Here is a 16,832-nt window from a genome sequence, read left to right on the forward strand (position 1 = left end):
ATCAACAGCACCCCTGTGTCAGAGACCCGCTGGGACCCCAGCTTTGATTTGATTTTATTCCTATTCTAAATCCATCCCCACGGGCCTTTTTAACCTTGAAACAAAAGAGTGCCTATCCCCGTCGGGATTTCAATAGAAATTTTTATCCCCACTGAGGAAAAAAGTTCCAAAGGGGTTAAAACAATATCTCTAAAATCACTAGTGAAAAAAAAGGCTCCAGACACGGGTATCATACTTTTAGCAGAGAGATATGCATATTTAAGTACCGGAGAGTAAACTCATGGAATGGAAGTATATATGCGAAAGAGAGGTTTAAAAAGGGAAACTTTTAGACAGGTCTGTTCTATTTCATATAATCAATTTCAATTTTTATACAGCTACAGAAGATGCTCTATCAAGTACACGGATTCATTTCGACGTCGAAGAACAATCCTCAACGAGAGGGAACGATATACCTTCAACGTCATCTGGACAAACAAAATCGACACCACCGATCCCCGTTCGTCCTATCATTCCACGATCAGATAGTGACCTTTCCGATAATCAAGAAGCACCAACAACAAGTAATCGCAATTCACTCATCCCCGATTCCGGCCTACCAGAGTTCCACGCTTCTGGGTTGCCTGGACACCTATCTGCTGATTGGAATGGTGCCACGACCTATCTTCGGGATTTCCTAAACAACGTACAAAAGTCATCCTTAACTGCACACACCTATTACGTCAAATCAAGAACAAAGAACGGAGTTCACGAGGTGAATGTAATCGGGAAGAAAGTTGCTTGTAATTGCGAAAGATATAAAGCAGTACAAGGTAAATTTTACTTAAAGAGGGAAAGACTTATTTTGGATCAAGTACGTGTCTTTATCCAGTTAAAGTGAAACATTTTTACTTGTTACGCTTAAAATGAATGAAAATTTTCATCAAAATTCTAATGGGGATAGAAATTATTTTGCTTTCAGCTGAAAAAGGTTAGTGGGGATGCTTTTGAAAGGCAATTTCCAATGAGGATGAGATTGTTGGAGATCCTCAAACGTCGAGATTTTAGGTTATTTTTTACGGGGGAAAAACTTTCCCAGTACGGTACCCCCTCCTGACGTGTCTGCGACACAGGTCTGACGTCTAAACATCACTGCATGCGACCAATTTTACCTCCTTTTTCCATTCTCCTGATCAACATCGGCATTAATATTTAGAATCTATAAAGTAGAAAACTGGCTGCGTTATTCGGGACACATTGTATTGATACGCTTTAATAGAGCGCTTAAGTTTTTAAATTCAAACATTATTTATTTAAGGTGTTTGCAGTCATTCAATTTGTGTTGCCTACCATGTAAGTTTGCTGGACGAACACCTGGAGAAATGGCAGCCAAGGTTTGATCGAATCGTCGCCCCTCCAAAATCAGCCGGGAAAAAGAAGAACGAGAGGCAACGCAAGAGAACGAAAACGGTCAGCCGCAATACTGCTGGTTACCGGGATGGGAGACCCCAGATAAGCGATAACGGGAAGTTCCATCTTGTATATATTAGCCAAACCCGATCGCTTAGATGCTATGGATGTGGAAAAAAGTACCGTAGCGATGAAAACTCTCCACCACCTAAAGAACCAAATGACATGATTCTCGGAATTAAAGTTTTCAAATCGTATGTGCGAAAGGGAACAGCAGAAATGAGAATAACATCCGAGAAAGAGAACGTTTATTTCCATTTAAGTAAAGATTGCCTAACGGCAAAGCAGTACACGCTCGGGAGAGATGATATTTTTGTTGATGTCATCAAAGCACCGCCAAAAAGGGCTCACAAACATCTACTCAGAACAGAATTTGGCATCTCGTTGTAAATATTCTTCCCTTCTCCTTTTGACAAGACCTATTCAATCCATAACTCATAACGTTTTGTAAAACTTATTTTCACTTCAGAAGTTTACTATTTAAAAAGCAGAACTATAATTCTCAAAACTATATAAATCCCTTGTCCTAGCTTATAGTTTCCTACTTCTCGTAGGGGATACCCTGATGGGAGATCTCCTAAACTTCTCTACACTTATCTCAATGGGTATTCCCCTCTGGGAAACCTCTGTCTAGCTTAGAACCTCAACTTTTTTCTCCATCGAGTCTACATCCAAGGCCTTTAACGTACGCTGATTTTTTATTTTAGAAAAAACGAGATATTTTTAACTGTACATATAAAAAAACACAGTTGTTATGTTATATATACTATACCATTATTTTGGTGATAAAAGAGAAACAATAAAAAAACCTATACAAATTACTTTCTTATGTCCCATGCCCGGATTTCATTTTTCTTTTACCTAGATATCTAATTACCTGGAAACCTGTAACTTTTGTGCAAAATGCTAACCACAATGAAAAATTTTGAAATTTAGAAGTTTTGGAATTTGATCTATGTCATTATGGCTCGCACATGCCCATAACCTGTTTTGTCTAAGTGCACCCCCTGGTGAAAACTTAAAGAATTGATAGAAAAATAACAAGATTCGCAAAAATGCGACTAAATATTTCCTTAAAAATGAAGGTCATTATTGACATTTAGCAAGTAGCTGTCGCTAAGAATGCCCCGCAGAGCTTTCTATCGAAATATCCCTAAGAAAACAAAATTACGCATGTGTAGATTTTAAATTCGTTTTATCGATAAAATTTAAGTTGGAGATCTCAACTTTACTTGAGATGACATGGGATAGACGGTCGCTCACATTTCAAAAAGAGAAGTTATCGCTCACATGTTATCACCTAGTGAAAACGCCAAAAATTCTGAAATTTATTTGATTCTTATAAAGTAGACACTGATAATGAAAATAAATATGCACTTCATGCTCATGCTCATCTTTTTCGCCATCCTTTGTTTACTTTTTAATAACTAATTACCGAAAGATATATTGCCTTCAATCAAGAGTTATTGATTTGATTCTTATAAAGTAGATGCTTATAATAAAAACAAATATGCTCATCTTTTTCGCCATCCTTTGTTTACTTTGTAAGAACTAATTACCGAAAGGCATATTGCCTTCAATCAAGAGATATTGATTTGATTCTTATAAAGTAGACTTTCTTTTAGGCGCTAAAACGGGCGTCAGTCAGGGCGTACGGAAGGCGTTTTGACACTGGAAATTATGTTGAAAGCCCGATTTAACATAATTTCCCTTTTGGAAAACGGGAAATATTTAATTAATTTGTTTCTTATTATAATGTAATCCAATACTATGGGATATTTCATTCTATTTCCAATACAGTAGTTTAAAAAAGTCACACCTGTCTCATATTTTAAAAAGTATTGTTTCACCACACCATAAACTATTAAAAGTTTAAAAAGAAAACACACTTTGTATTATATAGAACACGAACTCTCGCAAACCCAGAGCAAATGGTCTGCAGAATAAATATACCTCGGAACATTCTGGTCTGCAATGTAGACAATTTTAACCTGAACCCTGAAACCTGAACCCTGGCCCTGAACCCTGAACCCTGGCCCTGAAACCTGAACCCTGGCCCTGAACCCTGAACCCTGGCCCTGAACCCTGAACCCTGGCCCTGAAACCTGTGACCTGGACCTGCGTTTCGTACTAGCCGCCACATGACTATGTTTTAAGAAAGTTGGTGTTAGGCTATTTTTGGTCCGGGGTCGCGCTGAGTACCCAGCAGAAATGGGGCCGGGGGGGGGGACCCTGAAAAGGGTCCCCGGTCAAAATTTTTGATTTTTTCCTTCTTTTCATATAATTTGGCAGCTTTTGTACATATGCCACTAAATTCTTTCTAATTTTCTTTTTTTAAGGGGCGACGTCCATATTCAATCTTGCCACACGTAACGGGAAAAGACCGTTAGTTTTCAAACATACCTACCCACCACCTTAACGGTCTTCATGATTTGACCAAAATTTTACCGAAGCTTTCATTCCCGCTAAAATCAAAACAAACGGCCCACTACAAAGGTCGCCATTTTCAGAGGTTTACAACGGCCAAATTCCATCACAATTTTCAAACGGCCTTTGTTTTTAAAACTCCCAAAGCAAGAATGTTATACTCTGAAACCACCCCTAAATTGCTCAGGGAAAGGATTTTGGATAGCATGCTAAAGGAAAAAGCGAAGAAGTGAGCGCTACGATAAGCGATTTTTGATTTTTTCCTTGGAATTTTTAGTGGAGTTTCATTTTGGTCATCAATGCCACAGCTAACTCTCAACATTCCGATATACCTACCCACTAACGGTCTTTTCCCGTTACGCGTGGCGACTTTGAATATGGACGTCGCCCCTAAGTCCCCTCCCTAGTTCAAGATGCTAGCGCAACTATAGTAAAAGTTTGGAAAGTTTTGAAAGCACTCAAAAAGTTTGTCAATATCCATGTACTGTTTGGTTTAAAAAAATACCCTTAACCTTTCAGATGTGAATAAGACAGTATAAGAAAATCATGGTATTTTTTTTACCTCATTTCAGTCTGGTCCGCTCAGTCATTGCTTTTGAATCTACCATTTTCGAGAGGTGCCCTTTTCGATTATGCGCAGCACTAAGAGCGATTTTCCCACATAATTTCCCACATAATTATAGCATGACTATTGCGCATGTCAAAGACTAATTTATATCAATAGTTATTTTGAAAAATATGTGCGCGGGAGATAATTTTTTAAAGCACATGGTGGTGGTAAGGTTTAGCACTGGTGGGATATTTCTTTGTCAAGTAAGGTAGACAGGTAGATGATCAAGCATGCTGACATTATAGCCAAACTACTACTGCTCTGCTGTCTATCAATTCTTTCCTTACTCTGTTTTCTCTCCTCTCCATTCGCTGTTTCTGGCCAGTGAAGCGACGATTTTGATTGCTCCAAAAAATAAGGTATATTTTCTTTTCCTTTTTTTACATCTTCATCACTTTTATTTTCACTGACAGCTGAAAATATTACTTATTTGTGTTACCTGTGTTTGTTAGCAGATGAAATTTAAGGGAATTATTGCAAACCAGCGAAATCATCATGGATTTTGTTTTCTCCTTTTGGGTGTTTTTGCTGCTGGGGTTAGATATTCTTTAAAGATTTATAGTTGGGCAGTCAGGACGTTTTGCAGGCTAGTTCTGAAGCTCCAAAACAGCATTTAATAAACATGAAAACTATGAAGTATGCACTTAAAAACATCAATTTGTCCGCATGCATTTTGTATTAAATTTTCAATATCTCTTTATTTTCATTTTTAGAACTTTTGTAAAAAAAAGGAAAAATTACTGCTCTATTCACATATTAGATAGACCTTTTTGGACCTACCTCGGAGTTCCTATAAATTAACCGATGTCCGTCCGTTTGTTTGTTCGTTCGTCCATCTGTTACCAGCTTTTCTCAGGATTGGCTCATTAGTTTTTTCTGATTTTTGGCATTTTCCGGCCGAAAATGCCAGAAATATCCCAGAAAAACTGGATTTTTGGCATTTTCTCAAAATTTTATCATTAGTTTTTTCTGATTTTTTGCTCAAAGATGCGTATTAACAATGCCCAAAACATGGCTGAGTCCAATTTTTGAGAAAAAATTTTTTCCGGCGGAAAATGCCAGATATATGCCAGAAATAGCCATTTTTCTGGATTTTCATTGGACTTTTTCCTTACAATTGGTTGTTTTTTCATTCAAAAACACTATTAATAGCAATGCCCACCATCAAGCATAAAATTGATTTTTGAAGCCGGCCGGAACTATTTAAAAATCGTCGGAACAACCTATTTTCACCGGAAAGACAGTATTTCTTGAAATTCTTGAGCTGTACTTTTACTTTTTTTTGACATTTTCTCGAATTTTCATTCTTAGTTTTTTCTGATTTTTTGCTCAAAGATGCGTATAAGCAATGCCCAAAACATAGTTGAGTCCGCTTTCTGAGAAAATTTTTGTTTTGGCCGATAATACCGGAAATATGCCGAAAATGGCCGTTTTTGCAGATTTTTATTGGACCTTTTCCTTACATTTTTGTTTTTTCACACAAAAATATTATTGATAACAATGCCCTCCATCAAACATGATTCAATTGTCAATAAAACTGATCTTTGCAACCGGAACTTTCATTTCTATTTCCCTACTCCCCTTCCCTCTCCCCCGTCAACAATCAATGATGGAATTTAATGTATTTGCATTTTCGCTAAACAGTATATTATCTTCTGACTGATTGTTTTCATTTTTCTCTTTTTTGCTATCTAACTTTCATCGTTAGGTAGGTCCATTCAGCATGTTGCTTGTTGACTTTTGATGTCATTTATATTCAAGCAGCCATTTTTCATACTTTTTGCAAACTTCAAAAAACTGATTTTTTGTCCCATTACTGCAGGACTTTAAAGCTGACTTTAAAGTGCTTACGTGCGGCATTGGGTACAAAGTGTCCAAATTTGTGTTTCCTGTAATTTTTATATGAAGAGTTAGGGCTAAACTGTTTTGCACTACCAAGGGAAGAAGTTTTGGCGGAAAGAAATTTTGGCGAGTTTGGCTAATTGCCTAAAAATTATGCCAAATTAACCAAAAAAATTTTCCACCATGTTTAAATTCAAAGGTCATTTGCCAAAATAAATTTTCGCCAAATTTGAAATTAATTCTTCCAAATTGCACCAAAATGCTTGTGATGATACAAATAGGTTTTGGCTTGATTTCACGACCTAGTTGTTGAGCTGAATAGAAAAAAGAGTAGAATTAGTGAGAGTTTGCGAGATTAGAGGATGATGAGTTGATTGGGACTAGAGATTAAGGAGGCACATCAGGAAAAGAACTTAGCTAAATAAAAAGCTTGAAATCAGTGGGAATTATGAACAAGGGAAGGCAAAATTTAAACAATTGAAATGATTATACAAAATAAGGGTAGTGCTCATTTTTACAAAAAGAATCATAATTTTTAACGTCTTCAAACACTTTCCTAAACTAATTCTTACTTTATTCATTGAGCATTTGATCCCAGTCTGGAAAGGAGGGAAATGTTACGCCGGAGCTGCCCCAACTTAGCTGGGAAAAAGTTGAAGGCAGCAGATATCAAACCTCAAATCTACCGGACGGCGCACAAGCTTCAATTTCCAGACTGGATTTGATCTAATCAATTAAATTCAATAAATGACCAATAAATTTTAAGTTTTATCTTTTTTAAATTTTTCTTTCCAAAATCTTACTTACTTCAAAGAGAGAAATGAGCACATATTCTTACATTTAGGATGGCCTCAGTATCAACAGAAAGCAAATCTTCTAACAGAGAGATCAAGCCTATGACATATGAAGAGAAAAGAAAACTGAGTCTTGACATAAACAAATTGCCAGGTAAATAGTTATTATTTTATATTAATTATACATAATTTATCATTGTGCATGTTGACTTATCTTCTTTTTAATAGCTCTGCAATGTTGAATTCATATCCCCTGCACTTTTTTTATTTTTAAGCATAGCCAGGCCGAGATTTGGGCTTAAAAACAATAGATCGTTACAGAAAAAAATAGAAATTGAAGAGTATGTAAAAAAACATGTAACTCAATTAAAATAATTCCATGGGGAAACCAAAACTTTACTTAAGATTGCTTGGGACTTTATCTGAACTGTTTAATAATGGTCATAATAATAGCTAATAGTTTTTTCTTTGAAATTTTGCAAGATTTTTTTTATCGAAAAGACTTTTTTTTTTCGTACAACTCTACTCTCGGGTGCCTAATAAACGTACAGACCAAAATAAACGTACATACCAAAATAAACGTACAGGGGGAAATAAAATTGGAATTAATAAACGTACAGGCTGAAAAATACGTACAGGTGAGAAATCAGAGCTAAAATAAATAAATGTACAGGGAAAAATCTACCAATTTTTCAAAAGTAGAACATCCAGGTCGAAACTCGAATTTATAGCAAAACGTTCCAATTTACTCGTGTAACATTCGAAATCTCCCACAATACATTCGAATGTAATTAACGGCCTTTCTACACGTCTTACTTGAACAAAAAATAATAATTTTTTTCCAGTATGAATCGGGCGATATTGGGTCAAAATAAATAAACGTATAGGAGGGAATAAACGTACAGGCGGGAAAATTCTTCAAAATGAATAAACCTACAGGTCCTAATAAGGTGCGTACAGGCAGGAAATTTGACGTGAAAAAAATAAACGTACATGTATGTTTATCAGGCACCCAAGAGTATCTTCAATAGTTGGAAAAATACTTAAATTGCTCAGTGTATTTCCAGAGTATTTACAAATTATAAAAGACTTGAATAATTTAAATTGTTTTGAATTTTCATTCAGGTACTAAGCTTGGAAACGTTGTTCACATTATACAGACAATGGAACCTTCTTCGAAGGATACTGGACAGGATGAAATTGAGATTGACTTTGAAAAGTTGAAACCTGAAACTCTGCATGAATTGAGAAATTATATTGATAAAACTTTAAATGATATTTATTTTTAATGATATTCACAGCTCAAGCTTGTGTTAATAGCTTAAAGTTGGTAAGAGTTAATTATTCTTAAGTGTTATGATTTACTTGACTAGCTTTGAGATTAATTTTGTCTTGTATTCTTTTTTGATACATATAAATAAAAAAAGAAAAATGGCTTTTTCACTTCTTGTCCAAAGATGTGAAGGCATTGAAACAAGATTTTTCAACAATCTTAAAGAAGATTTATCAAGGAAAATCATTTGAATTTGAGTACTAATTATGCTTTATTGTCGTGTCTTTTCAGTCAATCAGGAACTGTATTTTTATCACAAATTATTTTTGTTCTTTGTGTTTTAAAGTTCATATTTCTTGTTTTGCGTAAAAAATGTTTTTGATTTTTTGTTTGTCAATAATTTGCCTTAAAGCTCTTACCAAACAACCAATTTATTCTCATCCGACCTCCAGTAGCTAGCCTTTTTAATGGGAAGATTAGAAACGTTATTTCTAAAAGTAATGTTGCAATTATTGTTATAGAGTTGGACTGACTGGCATACAGTTTTTAATGACACTTGTTCATAATATTGTTTATTTCACTTGTTTAACATTAAAGATAATTTTGCAAGAATTGTAGTTGTATATCTAAAGGAGGTATTGTTGTACTATTTAGGTGAGTTCATTAGAAAAACGAAAAACCATTAATTTTATAAATTTAATTTTTTTACTATGCTAGGAAAACAGCAGCAATTAGTAGCTTTTTGGAACTTTTGATTATCTTATATAAATCAAACTACAAGAGACACTTTGCTTTGGGGTTCTATTAGAAAATGAGTATACAGTGCTAGTAATAGTCAAAATGGTAGAGTTTTTCTTTATGATTTTGAAGTCTATTAGTGTTAGTAGGGGGAAATCTGTTCGTTTTTTTGAAGTAACTCGATTGTTTTAGTCAAAGCACTTGTTATACATTTTTTTTATAGATTTTTGTCCAAAAATCACACGAAAGTGTCCGAGAAAAAAATTTTGATTCCCCTACCCCTTAGCTGTCCAAAAGTGTATAACAAGTGCTGTGACTAAAAAACGGAGCGATTTTTCAAACTTCCACAATGAGTTTTGATTATCTTATAATCTCAGTTTTGAAGCCATACTCTTTCATTAATTATCAGGGCTCCTTTGGTAGTATATTGGAAAGATATATGGTTTTACTGATTATATGTATAAAGAGTGTAATCGTATCAAAGAAATTATGCAAAGAAATAGCTCGAAAAAACAATTTAACGATTTTAACTCAATTGATGTATTGGTTATCTATATCTTGAAGAAAGGTTTAATTTTGTCTAATGAAATTTAACGATGTCTTTTGTCAAGTTTCTTGACAGAATATTTTTGAAAATTTTGAGTTTTTCCATGTTAGTGGGCAATAACACCACAAAACAATAGATTATACATCATTCCCAAAAAAGCGTGCTGTAACTGTATTCTATATTGTATATTTTTCATAGAAAAAGATCAAATACAATAAATTCACAAAAAGAAATGGCAAGGACCAAACAAACTGCCAGGAAAAGCACAGGTGGTAAATGTCCTCGAAAGAAACTTGCACGTCGCAAAGATATCAAACTATGGAAAAATAATGGGAATACAGTTAACGATGGTGCTACCAACTCAAAGACTGAGGAAGTTGATCAAGAAGATGGTGAAAATACATATCCTGTAAGTAGAATTTTAAATATGTCTCTTTTTACATATTGCTACACTAAATGTACAGAAAATTCGACTTCATCGTCACCAACTGATTTTCCGAATCCTACACAGACATTCTCTTTATTTATCACCACAAAATTGTTCATTGTCTGGGCTCCCAAAAAGTTATACGTCACAGAAGTTACCAAATTGTGAACTGATCACACAATCTGCTTGGAAAACAAGCAGAACGCTGCAAGTGGAGGTGTTATTACCCGTAATTATGGTAAGATCCCTGACGGACGTGAAAATTATTATGGAAACAACTATGATAAACAACCTTCGATGGTTATCCCTGGTAATCCTACAGTTACACAGACATCTTCCCGCAGTTGTCCTATGTTTTGACTTTCGCAAATCATTTGATATCATCTATCGTAGTAAAATCTTAAAGATTCTGGCAGCATATGGTACAATAATGTCTATTGAACTGATTGAACTGACGTTACAAAGACACACAAGCTAAAGTTGTATCTCTAGATGGTGGGACAGAATATTTTAACATCATTTAAGATGTTACATTGGCACCTTATCTCTTTATTATAATACCAGACTATTATGTAATGCGATAAGTTATATGGAAAATAACAATGGTTTCACTATCGAGGAAGAAAGAGTCGACCAATACCTGAAGTCCAAGTCACTGATCTTGACTTTGCAAGATGATATTGCTCTTACCACGAGCTTGATAAATGAAACTCAGAAATTCCTAATCGACGGAACCTACACTAGTTTACTTCGCATAGCTCTGAAAGTTTCTTAGCAAGATCATGTTCTGAATATCACTTTTATGAAAAGAGAATAACGAATGCGTCTTGTAGGTCTCCTTTCGAAACTCGCTGTTTACAACTAGAATAAAATACAAGATAAGTGACTAGTCAGCTATTAATTGGATAGAAATAACTGGAAAGAAGATCATGGGGTCCGGTCTGGCACCCAACCTAGGTAGGTAGAACAGGTAGGGGGTAAACTTCTACTCAAATGTCAAGGGAGGTATTCTCCCTGTTGTCCTAAAAAATCTACAGTGTGTGAAAATACATGTGCGGACCATTTCCGGCACTTCGTTAGGGAGGGCCTAATTTCTAACCTGTTATGCTGTTTATTTATATTAGATTTGTTTTCTTACAGGTCGAAGAACTTACCAATTTACTGGCAGAAATCAAAGACGAACCAGGTAGCTTTGCTACAGACGGCATTCTCAAACAGTCACCACTTCCTGGCCTCAACATTGAGGGAGTTGGACCTGTTTGCCTGCCACTTTGTGCTGATTCAGCAAAAAGAATAATTGAAGTTGCTCGACAAGCTCCTTTTGGATTGGGTGAAAAAACTGTTGTCGATGAAAATATCAGGTTAGTTTATTTGATCACTTGATAAGTATTAGAATTTTAATGTAAATCTGAATTGGCAAAGAAACGAAGTGCATTTAAAAAAAAACTGAGGATTATGTTTTGTTGTGTTTCAAGGTGCCAGATTCCCCAGATTTTGGTATTAACTTATAAAGCCTTAGTATTTTGGACAGTTATATTCTTAATTTGGTTAAGTAACCTGATATGGAAAATCATATTATTTTGCTCTATGAAAATCATGCTGTTTTCAACAGGAAAAAAGAGTTTTTTAAGGTTTTTGTGGAAAAGGGTATAGTCAAACCAAAAATTCAGAGAAAATTTTGATACCGTTATAATTATACTGACACATAATTGCTCCCAGTGTACATACAGATGACATGGATATGGGAAAATATTTTTCCGCTTTATGCCGCTATTGACTACAGAATATTATTTTTTAGAAAAAGTTGGGAAATTGATCCTAAACGAATCACTCTGAAAAATCCAAGATTCCAATCAGCCTTGAAAGCATTGGTGTTTAAAGTACAACAAGAGCTCGGATGTGGAAATAACAACATCAGAGCTGATCTCTACAAACTTCTATTGTACGAGGTAGGAGGACATTTCAAACCACACAAAGATTCGGAGAAACAGGATGGGATGTTTGCTACACTTATCGTTCAATTGCCCTCAATTTTCAGTGGAAATCAACTGATTGTTCGGCACGGTGGTAAAACACATACAGTTGATTTTGGTTGTGATGATGCTGAATTCTCAATCCTGTATGCAGCACATTATGCAGATTGCGAACATGAAGTGACTCCACTCACAGAAGGACATCGGCTAGCATTGATTTATAATTTGGTTTGGACAGCTCCTTCTGAGCCACCAAATCTGGATCAAAATGCCAAAATGGTTCAAAAACTTTCTACACTTTTGAAAAAGGTAAAATTATATTTTTCATTCTATTTTAAATCATTATTGTGATTCGCAAATTTGATTTGATTATTGAAAGTAAAGGAACAGTCGGTCAAGTGCACTAAAAAGGGTATGATTTTAACCGAATTTTGACGTGCTTTAAGTAGTTCAAAAGGTATGTACTAAAGTTCCTCCGGCCACACCTTTATAGCAACCACTAAGCGCCCTCCTAACACCCAATAGCGCCTTCCACGCTCCACTGAACAGCAACTAAACAATTGCTGTCCAGCCCTCCTGAACTTTAATGTTATCTCGGCAGTGATCGGCGGCGAACCGGCTCAGGACATAGGGTTGTAAATATCATTGCCACCGCAACGAGCGCAGCGAGTGAGGAGGCAGTTATAGCTTCAGGCGCAGTCAGGCTTAAGGGATATTGGACTGGAATCTCGCATTTTTGCGCGTTTTGTTTCGTTTTGTTTTGTTTTGTTTTGTCGCGCAAGCCTACCCGTAGTTAGTCTCTTCCGTAAATGCTCGGTTTTTTTTCCAGGACGGCAGTTGCTAGCCTAAAAACCTTTTCTTTATAATAGCAGGCGCCGCGGGCATTTTACTCAGCTTTCGACAGTAGATTCTATTCCGCTTGTAGAATTTTGCCCGATTGGTCAACATGCAGGAAATGGAATGGAGAAGTTTCTGGAAGTTTTTTTTAAATTCAAGCTCTCTCCTCCTGCAGTCAAAATACTTATACGCATTTACTTTTGACTTTCGGATTAAACAAGATATATACATATACCAATCAGTGAATTTGCTGACAGTCAAATTACAATCTGTCTCCTGTCTTAGACATTCAGGAGATTGATTCATTTTTCGACCCAAACAGTTTGTCCCCAATAATGAACAATGATTAAAATGATAATAGTAGAAATGATTGAATATGGACAAAAGTGACTATTGTTGGTGGTTGAATTGGCAACGAAATTCCACTGTAACTAAATTTATTCGACAATCGTCATTCAACATACTCTACTCCCAACAAGAATGCTTAAAGATCCTGTGTTATGGTACTTCGACAGTAAGTACAAATATTTTTTGCTTTGTGTACTTTTATAAGACTTGGTTTTATTAATCTTTTAATGTTTAACCTGTGTTCTTGTTGATACTTACCAGGCAATATTTGGGAAATTATTATCAAAGATTGAAAGAAACTTTTGTGAACTATTTTTGAGGAAATTTCAGTACACTCACCATATCATCCAATTTCATGTTTCTTATTTTCCCTTTAAGCTTTTTATGGATGAGGATTCGTTTACCTTGACAACGCAATATTACCTCGTTACTGCTACTATTACCACGTTACGTCATGATTTTCCATTCTTCTACACGATATTGCTGTTACAACTGCAAGATAACTGGCATATCTTTTTAATGTAAACAATTTTGTCCATGAGATCCCTTATCATGCCGTTGGAAAAAGTCCTGAATGTACGCTATTTCCTGTTAATACCTGCTTCCTGCTCATCAATATTGCCTCGTTACTGATACTATTACCACGTTACGTCCTATCATAGCATTTCTTATGCTGTTTGGTTCTACTATGTTTCATTTATATTTCAAATTGGTTGAAATAAATATAATTGCATGTCTTTTGACTGGTTTAGTATTTGTAACTGTCTGTAATTGATTCTACCTGGACACTTTTCCTAATGAATGTTTTAAGATTCGTATTTTATTCTTTGTAAAAAGTAATTCACATTTTTAGAAAAAAAATATGTTTCATTTATGTTAGCTTATTCATTGATATCTCTAAGAAAATGCTGAGAAGAATCATTCTAACTATTCCAAATCATTTCCAAACTTTTGCTATAAATCATTAAAAAGCCTTAATTAGCATTAATTAGTTTTTACAAGCATTTGTACTAGCGGGTGGCAGTTAGTGAAATGATGACAGTCATTGCTTCATGCTAGGATATTGGACACGCATCTCGAATTTTTGTGCGCGCGTTTTTTTTGCGTTTGTTAGTATCGTATGTTCCGGCTGAAATGATATCCCGTAAAGTTGGCTTCCCGGTAAAGTTTCATAGCTTTTCCCTTTTAGCATGCGCGGCGGACGCTTTTCCTTGCTTTAACTATTAACTTTCGGTAATTAGTTCTTACAAAATAAACAATGGATGGCGAAGAAGATGAGCATATTTATTTTTCTTATAAGCATCTACTTTATAAGAATCAAATCAATAACTCTTTATTGAAGGTAATACATCTTTCGGTAATTAGTTCTTACAAAGTAAACAATGGATGGCGAAGAAGATGAGCATATTTATTTTTCTTATAAGCATCTACTTTATAAGAATCAAATCAAAAACTCTTTATTGAAGGTAATACATCTTTCGGTAATTAGTTCTTACAAAGTAAACAATGGATGGCGAAGAAGATGAGCATATTTATTTTTCTTATAAGCATCTACTTTATAAGAATCAAATCAATAACTCTTTATTGAAGGTAATATATCTTTCGTAAAATGTAAGTGACCAACAAGTATTTTTCTCATGATATATTTCGAGAACTATTTCTCATTTTCAGATATTACCTCTAAAACAAAATATAAAAACAGTTTTTAAAAAAAACAGTAAAATTCATACAAGTTAAAAACATTCATTCCGTAAAAACCTTTTCCACAATCAACAAAAACGTAATGCCTACAAGTAAGAGAAATCAAAAATTCAAAATCATTAAAGCGAAACGAAAAAATTAAAAAGCTATCTAAGAACAATTAAATTTTTACGACCAGTATCCGACTTTTATATTCATCTTTAGTATTTAATTCAGGCTTGAGGTCTTTGATCAATAGTGCCTCAAGGGTCATTAAATGCTGTTCATTTTTTGATGACGTTGCAATTATTGAGAAATTCTCAATAGTAAGCTCTCTATTGCATTCCAGAAAGTGTTTTCCCACTGGGCTTCTTTTATGTTCTTTGAAGCGTGTAGTTAAATGCCGGACGGTTTGTCCAACATAGCGCGAGTGACATCGCGGACACGAAATGAGGTAAACTACGTTGCTGCGAAGGGGTTTGTCAATTTGAGGCTTCAGTGATGGTAAGATAGTTTTCAACTTTCTGGTAGTGTACACAATTTTACAAGGAGCTTCTAGTCGTAAAAGCGAAGTTTCAAATTTTTCTGACCGTTTTCCGCGATATTGAAGAAAGAACTTTTCCCGATCTGACTCATCCTTCTCCTTTTCGGGTTTAACTATTATTGAATTTAAGACGTTTTTTAATGAGCGGTTCGAAAAATGTCTCAGGATACTGATTGTTTAAAAGAATAAGTTTTGCTTTTTCCAAACTGTCATGAACAGCTCTCCATGTACTACATGCTCTAAAGATGCGATGAATCATACCGGAGATGGCTGATCTTTTGTATCTCATTGGCGACAAGGTAAGAAAGTTCATCATCAAGCCTGTATCCGTAGCTTTAGTATACCAAGTGGATGAGAGTTTGCACCCTTCACGGTGGATCAACATGTCGAGGAATGGAATGTTACCATTGTGTTCACGTTCAACCGTAAATTTTAATGAAACATTCAAAGAGTTAATATTTTCGAGCCTTATGGGGGCACTGTTTTTCTCAATGTCCATAAGGATATCATCAACGTACCGTTCATAGATGACTGCTTCCCCCTTGATTGTCTAGTCATATTTGCTAAGCCAACCGTTAGCCAGCATCGGAGCGGGCGGGCTACCCATTGCTAACCCATTCGTAATGGGATAAATTTTCGTGGGGATTAAATTTCGCGGTTGAGCTCATCCGCGAAATTTTAAGATTTCGCGGGGATTAATTTTCGCGGATGAGGGATTTCCTGATTTTTCGCGGGGATTTAATTTCGCGGATTGGGGTACAAATTAAAATTTTTGAAAAGGGTCAAAACATTGAAATAAAATTTTTCCAGGAAAATTAAGAATTTTTTTTTCAAGAGGGTGTTTTGGAATAGGGCGAGGAGATATGTATTACAATTATCAAAAGTTGAATTTGAACTTCCATGGTGCCGAGCTAAATTTTCACAGCCTATTTGGAAAAAAAGCGGAAGAGAAATTCGGGATTAGAAAACTATTTTTTGCTAACAAGCATATCGAGGATTTGACCTTTTTCGAGGGTTGCGTGCCCTCATGTAGAAAAAAAATAAAAAACGATAAAAATAGAAATTTCGCGGATTGCAAAAAAAATTCAAATTTTTCGCGGAAACTAATTTTCGCGGATGGGCCTTTTTCAAATTTCCAATGGGACTTATTTTCGCGTATGACACCCAAATCTGCGAAATCCGCGAAAATTAATCCCCGCGAAAATTTATCCCATTAACGTGGGTGAGCATCAAAACGTCACAATTGCAATTTGAAGCATTTCTCTAAATGTTTCCTTATCTACAGGAGGTTTCGCGTATCTACCTGAGTAAAGTATATCGGTACAATCATCGATGGCTTCATT

At 35.3% G+C, this 16,832-nt stretch overlaps 1 protein-coding gene and 1 long non-coding RNA gene across 2 annotated transcripts; both read left to right on the forward strand.

Moving 5' to 3' along the window:
- Positions 1-4,336: 4,336 nt before the first annotated feature.
- Positions 4,337-8,431, forward strand: LOC136811856 (uncharacterized). The gene is made up of 3 exons (XR_010847284.1): positions 4,337-4,845; positions 7,173-7,276; positions 8,248-8,431. It is a non-coding gene; the product is annotated as an uncharacterized lncRNA (long non-coding RNA).
- A 1,451-nt stretch (positions 8,432-9,882) lies between these two features.
- Positions 9,883-12,464, forward strand: LOC136811838 (uncharacterized). The gene is made up of 3 exons (XM_067068466.1): positions 9,883-10,089; positions 11,248-11,468; positions 11,906-12,464. Exons 1-3 carry the CDS (start codon positions 9,913-9,915, stop codon positions 12,429-12,431), a joined length of 924 nt encoding a protein of 307 aa, XP_066924567.1. The 5' UTR covers positions 9,883-9,912; the 3' UTR covers positions 12,432-12,464.
- The last annotated feature ends 4,368 nt before the right edge of the window (positions 12,465-16,832 follow it).

The sequence above is a fragment of the Clytia hemisphaerica genome, unplaced genomic scaffold, assembly GCF_902728285.1.
Source record: "Clytia hemisphaerica strain Z4C2 unplaced genomic scaffold, Clytia hemisphaerica genome assembly, whole genome shotgun sequence".
In the NCBI taxonomy this organism is placed as follows: Eukaryota; Metazoa; Cnidaria; class Hydrozoa; order Leptothecata; family Clytiidae; genus Clytia; species Clytia hemisphaerica.

Excerpts from the sequence above, each read along its gene's own strand:
- LOC136811838 (XM_067068466.1), top strand. The coding sequence starts at position 9,913 with ATGGCAAGGACCAAACAAACTGCCAGGAAAAGCACAGGTGGTAAATGT. Across the intron at positions 10,090-11,247 it reads ATGGTGAAAATACATATCCT|GTCGAAGAACTTACCAATTT; the intron begins GTAAGTAGAATT and ends GTTTTCTTACAG. Across the intron at positions 11,469-11,905 it reads GTTGTCGATGAAAATATCAG|AAAAAGTTGGGAAATTGATC; the intron begins GTTAGTTTATTT and ends ATTATTTTTTAG.